Source organism: Varanus komodoensis, unplaced genomic scaffold (genome assembly GCF_004798865.1).
Source record: "Varanus komodoensis strain SLA01 unplaced genomic scaffold, ASM479886v1 scaffold8, whole genome shotgun sequence".
NCBI classification, from domain to species: domain Eukaryota; kingdom Metazoa; phylum Chordata; class Lepidosauria; order Squamata; family Varanidae; genus Varanus; species Varanus komodoensis.
Window position 1 is genome coordinate 27197208 of NW_025336481.1, and position 14806 is coordinate 27212013.

The 14806-nt window shown below is 36.9% G+C and overlaps 1 protein-coding gene across 1 annotated transcript in view; it reads right to left on the reverse strand.

Annotated features, from left to right (window-relative positions):
- The window catches only part of LRRIQ1 (leucine rich repeats and IQ motif containing 1), a 114490-nt gene that overhangs the window by 14724 nt on the left and 84960 nt on the right, over nucleotides 1–14806 (reverse strand). Inside the window, exons 25-26 of the mRNA XM_044455321.1 lie at nucleotides 5941–6070; nucleotides 2511–2571 (exon numbers count right to left, since the gene is read on the reverse strand). Of these exons, the coding sequence (XP_044311256.1) occupies nucleotides 2511–2571; nucleotides 5941–6070 (191 nt within the window). The remainder of the gene's footprint in view (nucleotides 1–2510; nucleotides 2572–5940; nucleotides 6071–14806) is intronic.

The window sequence follows — 14806 nt, forward strand, 5'->3', positions numbered from 1 at the left end:
GTCACTTTATCCAGTTAATCTGCCACATGGTCTTTGGCTATTCTTGGAGAAGAGGGAATGTGTTATATTGATACATGGTTTGCTGTCTGGTTGTGGCAGGTAGGTTCCCTGGAGAAGATTACTTTTGCTGAGTCCTCAACCCCCTGGCTGCTTTGTCAATCCATTTCTCCTTGTTGCTTGCTCATGCCCCACCTCACCAAAATTAGGCAGCAGCAAGGAAGAGGCTGTTAAAGCAAAGCTTCAGTTTACCCAAAATCATTAGTACAAGGCTTGGAGGGAGAAAAAGAAAAAAAGGAACTGTTTGTTTTCTTCCACCGCAGTCTTCTGATTTCCTATTTCTTGTCTTATGCTCCCACCACAGCAGTGAGAACAGGTGTTGGTTGCTGTGGTAGTGGGTGCCAAATAACCCCCAAAGAGACAGTAATACTAGAGGGAAGTAGCTTGGCATGCAGTAAAGAAAGGAAACCCTGATTTGACCACTTCCGAGCTGTGGCTAAAATGGCAGTAGTTACTCCAACACATGTGCAAAACTGATTAACACAGGCAAAACTTATTAACACAGTTTATGCCAATTGTTACAATGCATGTAATCAGCAAGGTGGTCACAAGCCATAATCTTTGCCTGGAGTTCTCTATTATTTTCTTAGCATAAGCCCTCTACAAGATAGAACAGTATACAAAATATAACAGTTTCTTTGTGTAGAATATAGAATATTCTACATAAGTTGCATGGAGGCCTTTTATTTATTTGTTTTTAACAATTATATGTGGGACTGAAGAAGTTACCACTGTAGGCAGAAAACTCCCAGAGTTTTGGAATTGCCAGAATTTTCCTATCTGCAAAGAAAATTTTACCAAAGCCACAATGCATTATGAATGAATAATGCATCTTTCCTCAATTAAACTGAGTGATAATGATAATACAGCCATATCTGAGCCTTACGTCAGAAATCGACTGCAATGATCACCAACAGTTTACATTCCCTCTGTGCAATCCTTGATTTCAGGTTTTGTTCAACACCACTCTGATTTGGCATGGGAGCAAGTGGAGAAATGTGATAGCTTTGACATGAAAGCAGAATAGGGCCAGTGATCCAATTGCCATAGGCCATAGCGGGAAGCACCTCTTTGGATCTCTGTCTGGGCATTTAGAATAGCAACAAGACAAACTCCTATTGTTTCTGCTGTAGATGCACTTATTATTTCTTTATTAAAACATTTTTATGCCACCCCATAAACCTCTAAACTCAGAGGCCCATTTTTGACCATCTAGATTTAGCCATCTAGATTAGATTTAGAGCAGGAGAAGGAAGGGAAGGAGGCTAGGCTGCCAATTGGAATAAGTGTATGTCCACAGCCCCAGCCTCCTTCCCTCTCTATCATGCCCCGCCTTCAAGGCTCCATTGTGACCTTGGGGGAAGTAGCCAATGTGGTTCTTACCAAGCTGGTTGTGTGAGAGTGGAGGCTCAGTCTCTGGAGTCCCAGCTCCAAGCTCATAGGACCTGGCAGCTGAGACTTGGAAGAATCCTATGGCCTCTCACAAGCTATCAGGTCAGGAGGTCATGTGATTGCACCCTTAGAATCTCTATTCAGTATGATTAAGAATCAGAATTAGAGTCTTAATTCACTTATAAATAAATCAGTGATATATTTGCTTTACACAGGCTCTTGGCATTACTAATAAACTGTTGGATAAACAGTATTTATTCCCATATTTGTGCTTTGCCACTTCTTGGACTTTTACAATTACTGCAGCCTCATCCTGGGGGTTCATATGTTTCATACAAAAACAAGGAGATAAGTTCAGCTGTCAGGAAAACTAATTGAAAAAGAAAGCTGCATAGATTGGTAGCTGGCAACAGTCTTTCTTCCTTTTTAAAGCATGGAAGTCTTTCCAAACAGCTTTTACTAAGGAATAGAGCACAAATAAATATTTCTGGATAAATATACTTGTTGTTTGAAGCACTATGGGGACAATCAATCTGAAGAGCTGACTTTTTGCTTTGGGGTGCATATGCTCCCTCTATTAGTTATACATTGTTATATGTATATATACTATTATACTATGTATTCGATCACATATATACACTATATGTACACCACACACACAAACACACACACACACACACACTAGGTATATGTAAAGCATGCTAGTGACATGACATGACAGGACACATAGAGAATGCCCACTTGTAAGGACAGGTGTGTTCACACATACCTCCCTGTAATGGAAAGCTATACATGTCAGGAATATTGCAAAATTCAGATACAAAATGACATTTTTAATGGCCTGATAAATACTTGCAGACTGTTTTTATACAACTGTAAAAATGACAGAAATGTAGAATTCAAATGAATACTGCTACTGTTTTCAAAACCATTTACATCCAAATCCAATATGCAACCTTACTTTGAAGTAAGTCTTACTATGTTTAGTGCAACTCCCCTCTAGATCAATGTGCACAGGATTGTTTCCGTATATAATTTATATTATGGGTGAAGCTTCTTACCACAAGCTGAACTTTTCCTCCCTTGAGAACCTCTGGGTCTATCTCAGGCAAGAAATGTTTGCTATACCGTGAACAGAAAACAGCAAATATGTCAATAACATATCAGTGAAATAGAACGACTGAGACTGGGATCCAAACAAGTATATCAATTGCTCCAAGGGAGTGGATCCTAGTAGAATGTCTGTCATTGAACAGCAGACTTAAACCATATCACTGCTTTTCTAACTCTGGTTAAAAAATTGTTTATCATTCATAGGGGTTGGGGACAAATGCTGTTTAGAAGCATAAGCCCAAATGCTCTTTAGGCTCACAGAAAGAGTTGTGTGGTTTTTGGATCCCGTCCCAAGAATAGCTTATGTAAATTTACCTGCTAGTAAGTTTAACTGAAACTGAGGGACATCTTTCAGGAAAAGCATATTGAGAATTGGGCTGTAAGACACCTACTACTTGGTAACTACAAGTCATCAAATGTTTAGCTAAATATCATTAAGAATTTTGGCTCTTATTTTCAGTGGGTTTAAGGAATATTATTTTTAACAATCTGGTTGAACAGATAAGGTAATCAGTTACTGCCAGAAAATGTAAGATAAAATTCTCATAATGCAAGTTCTTTAATAGCTAGAAATTTATCAAATTTACTAGTTTATTGAAGGAGTATAAATTACACCTATCATTATCTAATCTTATTCAAACAGTTTATTACATAGAAATAATCTTGGGTTTTGTAAGATAATTCTATCAGCTTTTTGACCACACTGTTTCTGATCCTTTCCAAGTTGATGTTTTGCCATCAAGCACAGGGTCAGTAGGATCAGTCGTAATATCTAAACGATCTTAATAAATGCTATTACAGTTATTAATGTGCCACACACATCTACCAAAGTAATTTAATAAGTTTCAGAAACAATTCAGGTTGTATAAAATTGTGTTATTTTTGAAAAAAAACAACCCCTATTATTTTATTTTTCAACAATGCAGTTCCATTAGTTCTGCTCAGCAATAAGTCCCAGTGAATTCAATGGAATATACCTTCGGGCAAGTATCTATAGAATTGCAGCCTAGATGTTTTTATGAAAAAATTTAAAAAAGCAATAATGAACAAACAAGCAACTGGAATACTTGGGCACTACTGCTAACTGACAGAGTATTGTACAATAATAAAAAAGATCATTGGTTTTATCTTTTTACCTGAATCTGTATATCTATGGATTAATAATATATTTTCCAAAGAAACAGTATTGATGGACTTTGTACTTTTCATTTTTATCTTGTAAAATATAATATAGAATTTTATATTATGTGTTGAACTTTAATTTCTCAGAAGTCTAACCCTACTTTCAACATTTCATAGCCTTGAGATTCATACTCTTAAACACATAATATAATTGTAACTTATTTTAAGACTTTCATACAAGTTGTTTGGCATTTCAGCCCTAAATATATTACTTGGAATCAGAAATCTTGCTTCAGATAATAGTCTTCAGGGTCTTCAGGGTCTTCAGCTGTGACCACTGTCTTAATCTGAAATAGTTACTATATACAGCTGCTTACAATAATCTTGTGCATAGGTAAAATATAGAGCTCCGATTTCAAACGTACTGCACAACAGTAGTTTGTAATGACTTCAACAAGCATATTTTCCCTTCAGCATGTTTTCCAACTGCACCAAAAATATTTCATATGTCCAGCTCTTTGATGCTATCCATAATGTCATCAATAATATGTACAAGTGGTCACAATTCAGCCTTTGATACAGAATGTAGTGCTGAAGGAGAGCAGGTGAAACTTTTAACATGCCCCAACCTGTTCAGTGACTCGTCAATGATTGGGACCTGCTAGTGCTTACCATCATAGTCACCACCAGCTGGGTTAGAACTGTATATATTCAATGCACATTCTCTACATGAAGACCTTGCTAGTGCAGGAAGAGGGAGTAAACCATTTGGGAAGCATAGGGCACCTTGAATGTCCACACTGTGCACATGACGTTGCATGGCTGTGGTATGTCATATCGGCAACCTGGTGCCTTCAAGGTGTTTTGGACCCCAGCTCACATTGACCCTGTCCATGAGGGCAACACACTGCTTAATTCTGACATATTGTTGTTATGGAAAGTATAGCTCCATGTGCAGAGACAAACAGATTTGTGTGTACTATATCAGGATGAGCAGAAAGTAGATCTCCATCTATGGACAACAACCCTCCTTAGTCTTGATACATAGCCATTCTGGTCCAAATATCTGGAAATCTACCTTCTGCCCACCTCTGTACTATTTCAACAGTGCATATACTAGTTTTTTGATGTTCCATTGGTGATATTGTGCTTGGATCATGTCAATGTGCTTTGCAGCCTTGTCAAATCATGACATCAGTATGCTTTCAGTCTTTCAAGACTGTCCATGAAGATAGGGCGGGACTCCCTTACCACCACTGCCCCCACTGTACCACTCAAGGGATATACCCCAATTACACAATTCCTCTCTCTTCCTTCCATGAAAGATCTATTCCAGAAGGCTGGAGGAACCTTGCTGAAGAACTAGAGAGTTGATATGGGGAACTACAGGGGAACTGGCAAAAATTATCTCTCCAGCTCCTCCATCAGAAGCCTCCATTAAATGAGAGTCCATTTGCAAATGGAAGCAGCTCTTCATTTGTATAATGGCAAGTCTGGCTCTTACCCGTAGGCTGTAAAGAATTCCAAGGGTAGGAGTACCATTTTGTACTGAGCTGGAGATGGGTGGGGATTACACATGAGATACCTGTAGGTGCCCTTAGCTGCCTAATGTGAAGTTAAATATTGTTCCTCAAAGAAACTCTTCAGTTTGACCATTAAAGTAATCCACCTTTTTAGCTGGTGAAAAAACCACCAGTGAAACAAAGAGAAATAATTGCAGTTACAAATCTGAATTGTTGTTGCTTAAAACAAAACAAACAGCACCCTCTCCCTTTGTATTTCATGGCCTCCTAGAGTCACTAAATTTTGTGACTTATTTCTACTAGATTCTATTCCTCTTTGCATGCACTCATTGCCTAACTCATTCCTAAATCAAAAACACCAATAGCTCTATCTCACTATATTGATGGTTAACTATTAAATCACAACAATTTGCATTCTATTATGTGAAGAGTGCAGGGAAAATATGTTTTTCTGCACTTTAATGCAGCTCTTTGGGATTCTAACAGAAAAACAATATTCATGGATATTATAAAGATATATTGCATACTGATATGTCAAAGCAATTCACTAAGGTTTGTAGCAGAATGAGATGTGGAATTTATTAAATTAATTCTCAATAGGAGTGTATTTGAAACTTGGCAGTGTGGCCCTTGGCAAAGAAGTCATATTTGTTTTAGGACAATTAAGATAGGTTTCATGTTACATGATGTATTATAGCAATCCAAAAATCTAATTTAAAGGCAATGATCTCACCATTTTTCAGTTCTGGGACTAGCTCCTTCATAATCCCAAACCTGTGTATGAAGCCATTTGTATGTACGTTCTTTGCTTCCTTCCATCTTCTCTGCACACTTATCTATTTGAGAAAATTCCTCTTCCATTCCTGTAAGGATGAGAGATATTTGGGGGTTTTAACCTTCTGAAAAACCTAATTAAACAAAGAAGGTTGACTTAGAGCAAAACAATGCAACACCTTTATACAGCAATACCAAAGTGAGCTCAATAGGGTTTTGTAATTATGCACAAGATTGGGATGTTTAAGTGATAAGAAACAAACAAACAAAAAGAGGCAATTGTTGAGTTTGAAACTTCCTTGTGTTCTCCCTTCTCTACATTTGAAAAATCAGCCTTCCTACAGAAACAAAGTTGGAAAAAATGTGTTTGTATGTTGTGTGTGAGAAAGAAATTATTCTTCTCAATGCAGGAAAAGACTAGATGGAGTTAAGTAAATGCATACATAAGTACATACATACATAGGGTTCTATAGTTGCTTTTTTATGTTAGGGACACAAGATATCCCCCAGATCATTCAGCAGACAGTTCCTCCTTAACAGTGGCTCTAGATTGTCAGAACTTTGCTTTATCTTCTGCCTCGTGAAAAGAAGAACCACATAGTCCAATTTTTACAAGAAAGGTTTATTTTGACGAATTGGGTTTGATTCCACCTTGCCTTTGGTGTCTTTTTCCACCCAGTACTTTCATGCTTTGCTTCTGCCCACTACATTCTGTCCTATACTTTTTGGGCCCTAGGGCCATGCTCCATTTGCTTTCTCCCCATTGTGTGTTTGTGTCTTAAGCAGTAATATCACTTTTTATTATGCATATCCGGACCATGGCCAACTCTGATGGGCTCTGCATGGGATATAGTAGGTGGAGGATGGATTGTGGTGACAGCACTTATTAAAAACTTTTCCAATGGCACAGTTTTCTTCAGTGATGTTAAAAACAAAAGAGACAAAAGTGTGGGGATGGCTTATACTGTAAGAAACCAAATCTTGGTCAAACTCAATACATAAAAATAAATTTGCAATTCTGAAGAACTAGAAGGAAGAGATCATCACGTTCAAACATGTGTGAACCAAATACAGTATCAGACAGAAGTGAGGTAATCTCCTGTGCGGACATTGCTTCAGAAATGCAGGAGACACTCAAAAAGTTATTTTCACAACTAGCAGCAGCTGGTTGGAGTCAACTTCGAATGAAGAAATTCAGATTGGAGTACGTGTTATTATATGCTAAATATGTGTACATATAGGACAGTCCTTTTGTTTCTTGTCTTTTTAGCCCAGAAGAGCCCAAATCCTATGGCTGATTTTGTGATGTGTAAAAACACTTAGTGTGAGGTGTTGGAATGAACTTCCAAATTCATTCCTGATTTTCTATACTGTGAACTTGAATCACCGCACATAATCAAGTAATATCTCCACCACCTGCTTCCTAAACTCTATATTTATCAGGGTGATCTGTGGGAGTATTTAATCCCTTCTGATTATTATATGCCATGGGAAAGTACCCTTTGCTATCAGTTTGATTCTCAGAAACAATATAAATTTATCTTCTTTGTATTTGAAACTGCGCTTAACTGTTTTTTTTTCATGCCATCAGCAGCAACTTAAGTCAATAGCAAAAGTTGCTTCTTCTTTATCAAGAAGTTTTGGGAAAGTTATTGTGTTCCATCGATATTTAGGGATTCTATGCATATAGATTTAGGACACTCTTATTGCTGAGTAATATGCAAAGGACTGGGCTTAATCTTTAAAGAAGATTAAGTTGCAAGCCAATAAGCAAAATTACGCAACATGCAGATGTGAACATTAATCATATAGTTATGCAATCCCCAAATCACCATATCATGAGAAGTTCAAGGGAAGTCCTACATTTATTTATTTATTTATTTAGGGGACTTCTATGCCGCCCCATTCACCGAAGCCTCGGGGCGGCTCACAAACCATAAATAAATAGAATTCAATAAAGCAATATAAATTAACAATATAAATTAAGTCGCCCTGGCCAAAGAATAAAATGAATAAATAATATTAACAAGTAAAATAACATTTGAATAAAAAGGACTTCACCTGGCGCCAAAAAACAAATAACAACGGCGCCAGGCGGACCTCTCTGGAGAGCGCATTCCATAGATTAGGTGCCACCGCAGAGAAAGCCCTCCTCTGAGTACTTACTCTCCTAGACTTGTTTTTAAAAAAGAGAGAGGGGGAAAGTTTTTGCCAATTATCTCAGATCTCAGATGCCCTCTGCAGTTATTTTTATTCCATCTCCACACACATACACAGACTCAGACCTGTCCCCCCACTTTGTCTTCTTCTAAGGTCTGATGAGTCGCTCCTTCCAAGACAGATATTTTAAACTATCTGCTTGCTATTACCTCACAGCACCTCACCATTTTGTGCTATTCACCAAATAGTAGTTGCAACAATATTTCCCCATAGATTAGACAACATATCCCTTCATGCTTCTTTTGTATGGTTGGTTTGCTGAAAATAATCTTCAGTGAATGTTGAAGCAGCCCCTGGAGCATTTGCTTTTAAGATGTGGTCATGGACATAGTGAGTAGTAGTATCTCCCACTTTCAAAGTAGAGCATTTCTTTCCATTTCATTTTATATGTTAGAACCAAATGATCAAATGGCTTTCTTATGCTGGAAAAAAGTAACAGTATTGACTAGTCTTATAGTCACATTATTTGTATTTAGAGAGCAATCCTATGCCTATTTACCATGATTTTCATAGGAACTTTCTCCGTCCTTTCAGGATAGCAGCCTAATAGTGTTTTTGATAGCAAAATTGCACCAGTATATCTTATAATGCAGTCATTTAAGGAGGATTTGTTTGTTATTAAGAAGAGCAGTACAGGAAGGCGACTATAACTTAGGCCTTTCCAGATTAGAAAATTCCCTAGGATTTTTCCAATCCAGGGAATTAGCTTGGGAGAATATCCTCGCTGCAGAGAGAATAGTTTTCTGAGATGCCTATATATGTATGTGCATATGTTTTTAGAGAGAGTTTTAAAATCAGGGAAATGTATATTACAGTGCTGAGCAACAGGGCATGCAGTATTCAAATAACTAAAGAGGAAGAGGATGAAGAACAGGAAAACCTGAAGTTTTATAAAATGGGACAGTATAAAGGATTTTAGCTTGCATGCCCACATCCATTAAATCCAAAAATGGATGGATTTTCTTAAATACTAAAAACCTGGTAATACATATAATAATGGAAAGAAGCACATTTGAAGAGACTCGATTAGCTTAAATTCAGGTGTGGTAGGCATGTTTCAATTAGGTAATGGTACCGAGTAGATATGGTAGCAAAATTTGTCTGGTTGGACTAGTCTCACTGTACAATTTTTTCCCATTAAAGACAACACTAGAATGCAGAAACCAGCATAGGTGTTAGAAACATTCATAAACTTTAATCTGGAAATAGACACATATGTGGACATCAGTACTGTGATGAGTGAACTCAGACTCACCAGCATGGTTGCACTGACTTCATATGAAAACCAGCCTAACCATCCATTGGAAGATACACCAAATTTGAGGAGTAGAACATATATCGCATAACGGTGATCACAGGTAACTGTGGTCATAATATTGTCATATCATGACAGCTGAGAAGATAATTAATGAACAAAAAATAACATCTTGCAAAAGTAGTTGTTTCCCAGTCTTAAAAATAATGTAGAATTCATACACAGATTCACAAAGTCCTTTGATTGTGATCCTACATGCACAAAATCTCTTGCATATGAACTGCTTATGTGTGAATGGCCTAGGGATTTTACTATAATTGTAAGAAGACAAATAATAAAATGCATCATACTGTATTCTCCATTGGCAGTTAGATAGCCAACATTTTAAAATCCACCTCATCTGATCTCAATCATAAAAGAGTAACACTGCAACTTGGAAACTCTAAGCAAGCCCTAGCTGCACATGTGGACTGAAGAATTCATGAATGCAACCAACTAGTGAAATCTGAGTTTCTGTTTTTTTTTACATCAATACATTCATTTTGACCTTTTTAGCATGGAAATTAAAAAATGATTGCAGAAATATTACAGAACAATGTTCAAACTACTTTCTGAATGCAACTCAATGTAAATTTATGGTAGTAATGATATTCTCTGGAACTCAACTGGTTAATAAAATGACCTAATAATCTGATTGTGTGGAAAGATGCTGAGTAAAAATGGGCACACATGGAAACAGCAGAAATTCTAAGATTTAAGCCACTGTTTAACTTTTCTGATTTATAGGAATAATTCACCTCCCACACAAAACATCAGTGCTACTGCTGCCAAAGTAAGATTAATAAAGAAAGTAGTCATTCAGTACATGCATCCTGGATGCATTTCAGAGCTTTGTAACACTGTGCCAGCATTCAGATCTAAAGTTTAAGGTTAAGAAGAAAAAGAAGGGGAAAAAACCATGGCATGAGGCTACATTAAGAAAAATGGAAGACAGGTATCACAGCAATCTTATTTGAGGTCTGAATGCAAAACACAGTAATTGAGATTTCTACTTATAAAGGTAAGTGGCTTATACTTTGATCGTAATGATTTGCACCAGGCTGAAGTCCTTGAGAACAAAGTTTACATTAAGGAAAGTGCGTATAAACAATGGAATGGGAAATCAAATCAACTCAACATATTTATTTTATCGAACCATTATGTTTTCAACCAATAGGGTCAATGTGGGCAATTAGAATAGAGCTATCTATGTATCAGCCTACCATATACATTCCATATAAGCATGTACTTACATCAGACTAGGATGTGTTAAAGTATGGTTAAAGCAACTATTATATCTAGTGCATGTGCCAGCATTTGATGTGCCAAAAAATAACAAAAAAGTATAGAAAACAATATTTGAAGATTCAGAATTGGGAAAGAAAAGAGCACTTTGATCCACAAAGCTAAACAATGAATGTCAGGGTTATCAAAATATTCTCATTTATTGCTTAGGAAATTTGATTAGCTATCGTGTACTCCAAGCTTTAAAATGGACATGTAAGTAAAATGGGCAATTTGAACAAAGGGAGTGGGAAGATCCAAGAAGTTTGTGGCTGGTGTCATTTGAGCAACATGGAACTCTCTAGTTTGAAAGGGCTTGCAATCTAAGCAGTGTTTGAGAAAAACACATTTAAAATCCATTAAAAGCATTGCTTAGATGCATCAACTGGCTATTCAATACAAGGGTGTATAATAAGAAAGCAACTTGCGTATTACATGACTTCATGGTATTTTCCCATTTTCTTAAAAAATGTTTCAAAGAGCTCACCAAACTCACAGAGCACCATGGCGGCTCAAGTAAATTTTAGCATATATAGCATGGACTGCTAGGAAAGCCTGACAAAAATCTAAGAAAGCAGACCTGGCTAAGAGTCAGGAGTCATGCTTATTATATAGAAGTCCCAGGGGTATCTTTCAATCAGAGGTCACAATCGAGGCAACAGAAGCAGTGTCATGATATCAGAGAAAGGGCCAATTCAGACCTGCTCCCTGACAGTCAGTGAGGTCAGAGCTTGTGGCAAATCATTGTATTACAAGGGAATATTCCCTGTACACTTTTAGAGCTGTCATCTGAACAAACAAAGCCAGGTCATCTGTAGGTTAAATCAGAAACTTTTGTTGACAGTATAAACCATATATTCTTTTTAGATCCTTATTCATTTTCTTACCCATAGGAAGTATTATTATGGGCGTTCCTTTGCTTTGACACAAAGTGTCAATTTAGAATAATCTTGTGGCATATTAGATTACCATAAGAAACACTTTATTATAATAGACTGTTTACCACTCTGCAACTACTTAAATGTAAATGTTACTACTCCTAATGTGAAAGACATCCATGTTGCTGGGGGGCGGGGGGGGGTAACCCTATTTGATGGGTATTGCTGACAATTGGCTTGGTGGGATATACAGTTCATATGCAGCCTGAGGCTTTTGTCCACAGATCTGATTCCTGAGATTGGGCATATCCATAATGTGCATAAAATGGTGCTAGACAGAGTAACCCTCCCACCGTCACTCAGGATTATGTGCAAGATGGCCCATGTTGGATCAGCTTCAGGCATTCTCAGTTGGAAGCCCAGGCCTTCCTTCCATCTTTCCATATTTGAGCAGGTGATATAGCGTGTCAAAGCTGAGCTTGATGCCCTTCTGGCCTTCAGTTATACTCTTACAGATACTTAAGGACCTGTTGATGGAGTAGAAATATTACTCTGGTACAGACTGATTAGTTTCTTTGGCATGAGAGGCTTGATGTTTCTCACATGAATTCTCACATGAATAGTTTCAGTATGGAAAATCAAACAGTAGGGAGAATGCATATTTTAGGTATAATACATGTTTTAATGCTTTTAAGAGACATGTCAAGTATTTATACTGCTATTCAATCCATTATTAATACCTGAATCATCTTTAACCATAACTGCAGTTTCTCAGAAAAGTTCCTAAATCTAGCATATTCATTTCTATGTGTGTAGCATATCTGGGAAGCATAAAAGCTATACTTGTACAGATTGTAAAAACACTTTGTTTTTTTCATTCAGGAGCAGCACAATTTAATATCTAAGTTTCAATTTTGTATAAAATAATGTTTTACATCATCAGAAAGAGTTATAATACATAGCTGAGCCACAATTTTATTAGTAATGAAAAGGGGGAAAAGACATACATACATACATACATACATTACATGTTCTTATTTGTAAAATGCTATTCCAAGCCAACAGCCTTTTTGGAATGCTGTAGATCTCTGATCTCATTAGGACAATTAACCTTTCATAATACTTTAGTTCCCATCCACAGGGCAGAAAACTCAGGAATTTTTACATAAAAAGTTTCAAGTCAATCACATTATAGTGTCAACAAAATGCCCTTGTAAGGTTTCTTCATGTTCTAATATACACATCTAGCTTTCCTTTAAGCAATTCTGAAAAAAAGTTAAAAGTATCTAGGTCCCCGTGAAATATAAATACACGGCCAGTGTTGAGCCTGTTTGAATCTACATGTTACTCTCTGCATTGCATGTGTGGGCAAGTGTGTATGAAATATAGTCCATATACTTAAGTCAATAGAAAGATACCATGACAGTCTCAACAGCATCAATAACTCAACAACTACAACAAGATCACAGTTGTGTTAATTGCTTGAGAATTCATACCACACCAACTTGCTTGTAAAATGTAAATTTTCATTATTTACATTCTGCACATCTGCTAACATCTATAGGACCAAATTCACCTTATCTTTCCAGATTAATTAATTCAGAGCAATATTGACAAACTACTTCCAGATTCCCAGTCACCAAAGCAAATAAATCTCTTATTTCACAAATCCATACATCAGACAAAGAGGTTAAAATCCTGATTCCACACATGAAAGGAGTAGGGGGAGCTCTACTTTCTAACCACTCTTTAGCTAGCTACATTCTTTGTAAGCTAGTAACAGTTAATATACACTGTAGCATAACAGATACATATTAACAGAGAGTATGTTTCCATGTAATGGAAGGTGCACATCTTGCTTGGGTACAAATATTCAGGGCCCAGCCATAGAAGATATGTAGATGGTTTAAAAAGAAAAGAAGAAAAAAATTGCAGGCACAGAGCAGATATGGACTCTCTGTGCGGGGTGGAAAGGCTTTAACCCTTTCTTTCAGATTGTGCCTCTGAACTGGTTATCTGTACTGGAAGAAAAGCTTCCACTGGGGGAATGGGACATTTTTCTTCAATGCAACTAACAGGCATTTTACCCTGATCCAGATTTGGACCATAGTGGAGGGGGCAATGGTTCAAAACTTTCCTCAACTCCCCCAACTCCAGACCAGGGCCATTTTCAGTGTAGGGGAATTACGATGACAATATGATCCATACATAACTGTGCAAATGGTATCTAGTATATCTTGGCCCCTATTTTCCTGGTGAAATGTCCATAACTGACTTATATGTTGAATAACATATTAATGGCTCACAGTGGTATGTAGAGAGTAAAAATCATGATAATGCATTAACTAAGGAAAAATACAGTGTGGCACTGTGGTATTTTTATTAGTTTTTAAGAACTATTATGTTCACTTATTACTATTGCATTCTTCTAGGTTTTGTATAGTACTTTAGTCTTTTAGCTATTGTAATCCATGCAGCAAACATTTGTTATTGAACAGATTAAAACAATATAAAATTTAATTTAATCTTGTTTGCAATTGTTCCTCATCTGCTCCCCGCTCCTTCCCTCAGCCAAACCTATTCAAATTTAAGTTGTTACTAAAATTATCTGTCTTTTGCACTCTAAGACCTGGGTCACAACCTTATTTAGGGGCAGGAAATAGTCATCAGGTCACTGACTGGTCAGATGAAAAGGATTTGAAATGCTTCATCACTCAGGGGTTTATTCATCCAAATGATTGCCTTATGCAGTATAAAATATGTTAACATTCTTCCTTCCCTTCCATCTATACTTTGTGTGTGGGATAAGAAAAAATTGCTGAGCTTTAGATCATGAGGAGCAACTAGTGTTGGGGTGGGAAGGAGAAAGGAGGAACATTAAACATTAAGAATTACATCATTTGTACTGCATGATTTGTGCTGTTTGATAAAGTTTTAAAATTCCTCTCTGTTGAAGCATACATAAATAAATAAATCCCTCTGATATCCACAGAAATATATTTGCTTACAGAAAAGGGGAAAAGCATGGCTATGTTTTTAAAATGAAAATGTCAACCTCAGTCACATAGTGACTACACTTAAACAAGCTAACATGGGAATAGGTCCCACTCCAGATAGGTTTACTTCTGAGTTAGATGCAGAAGATAATC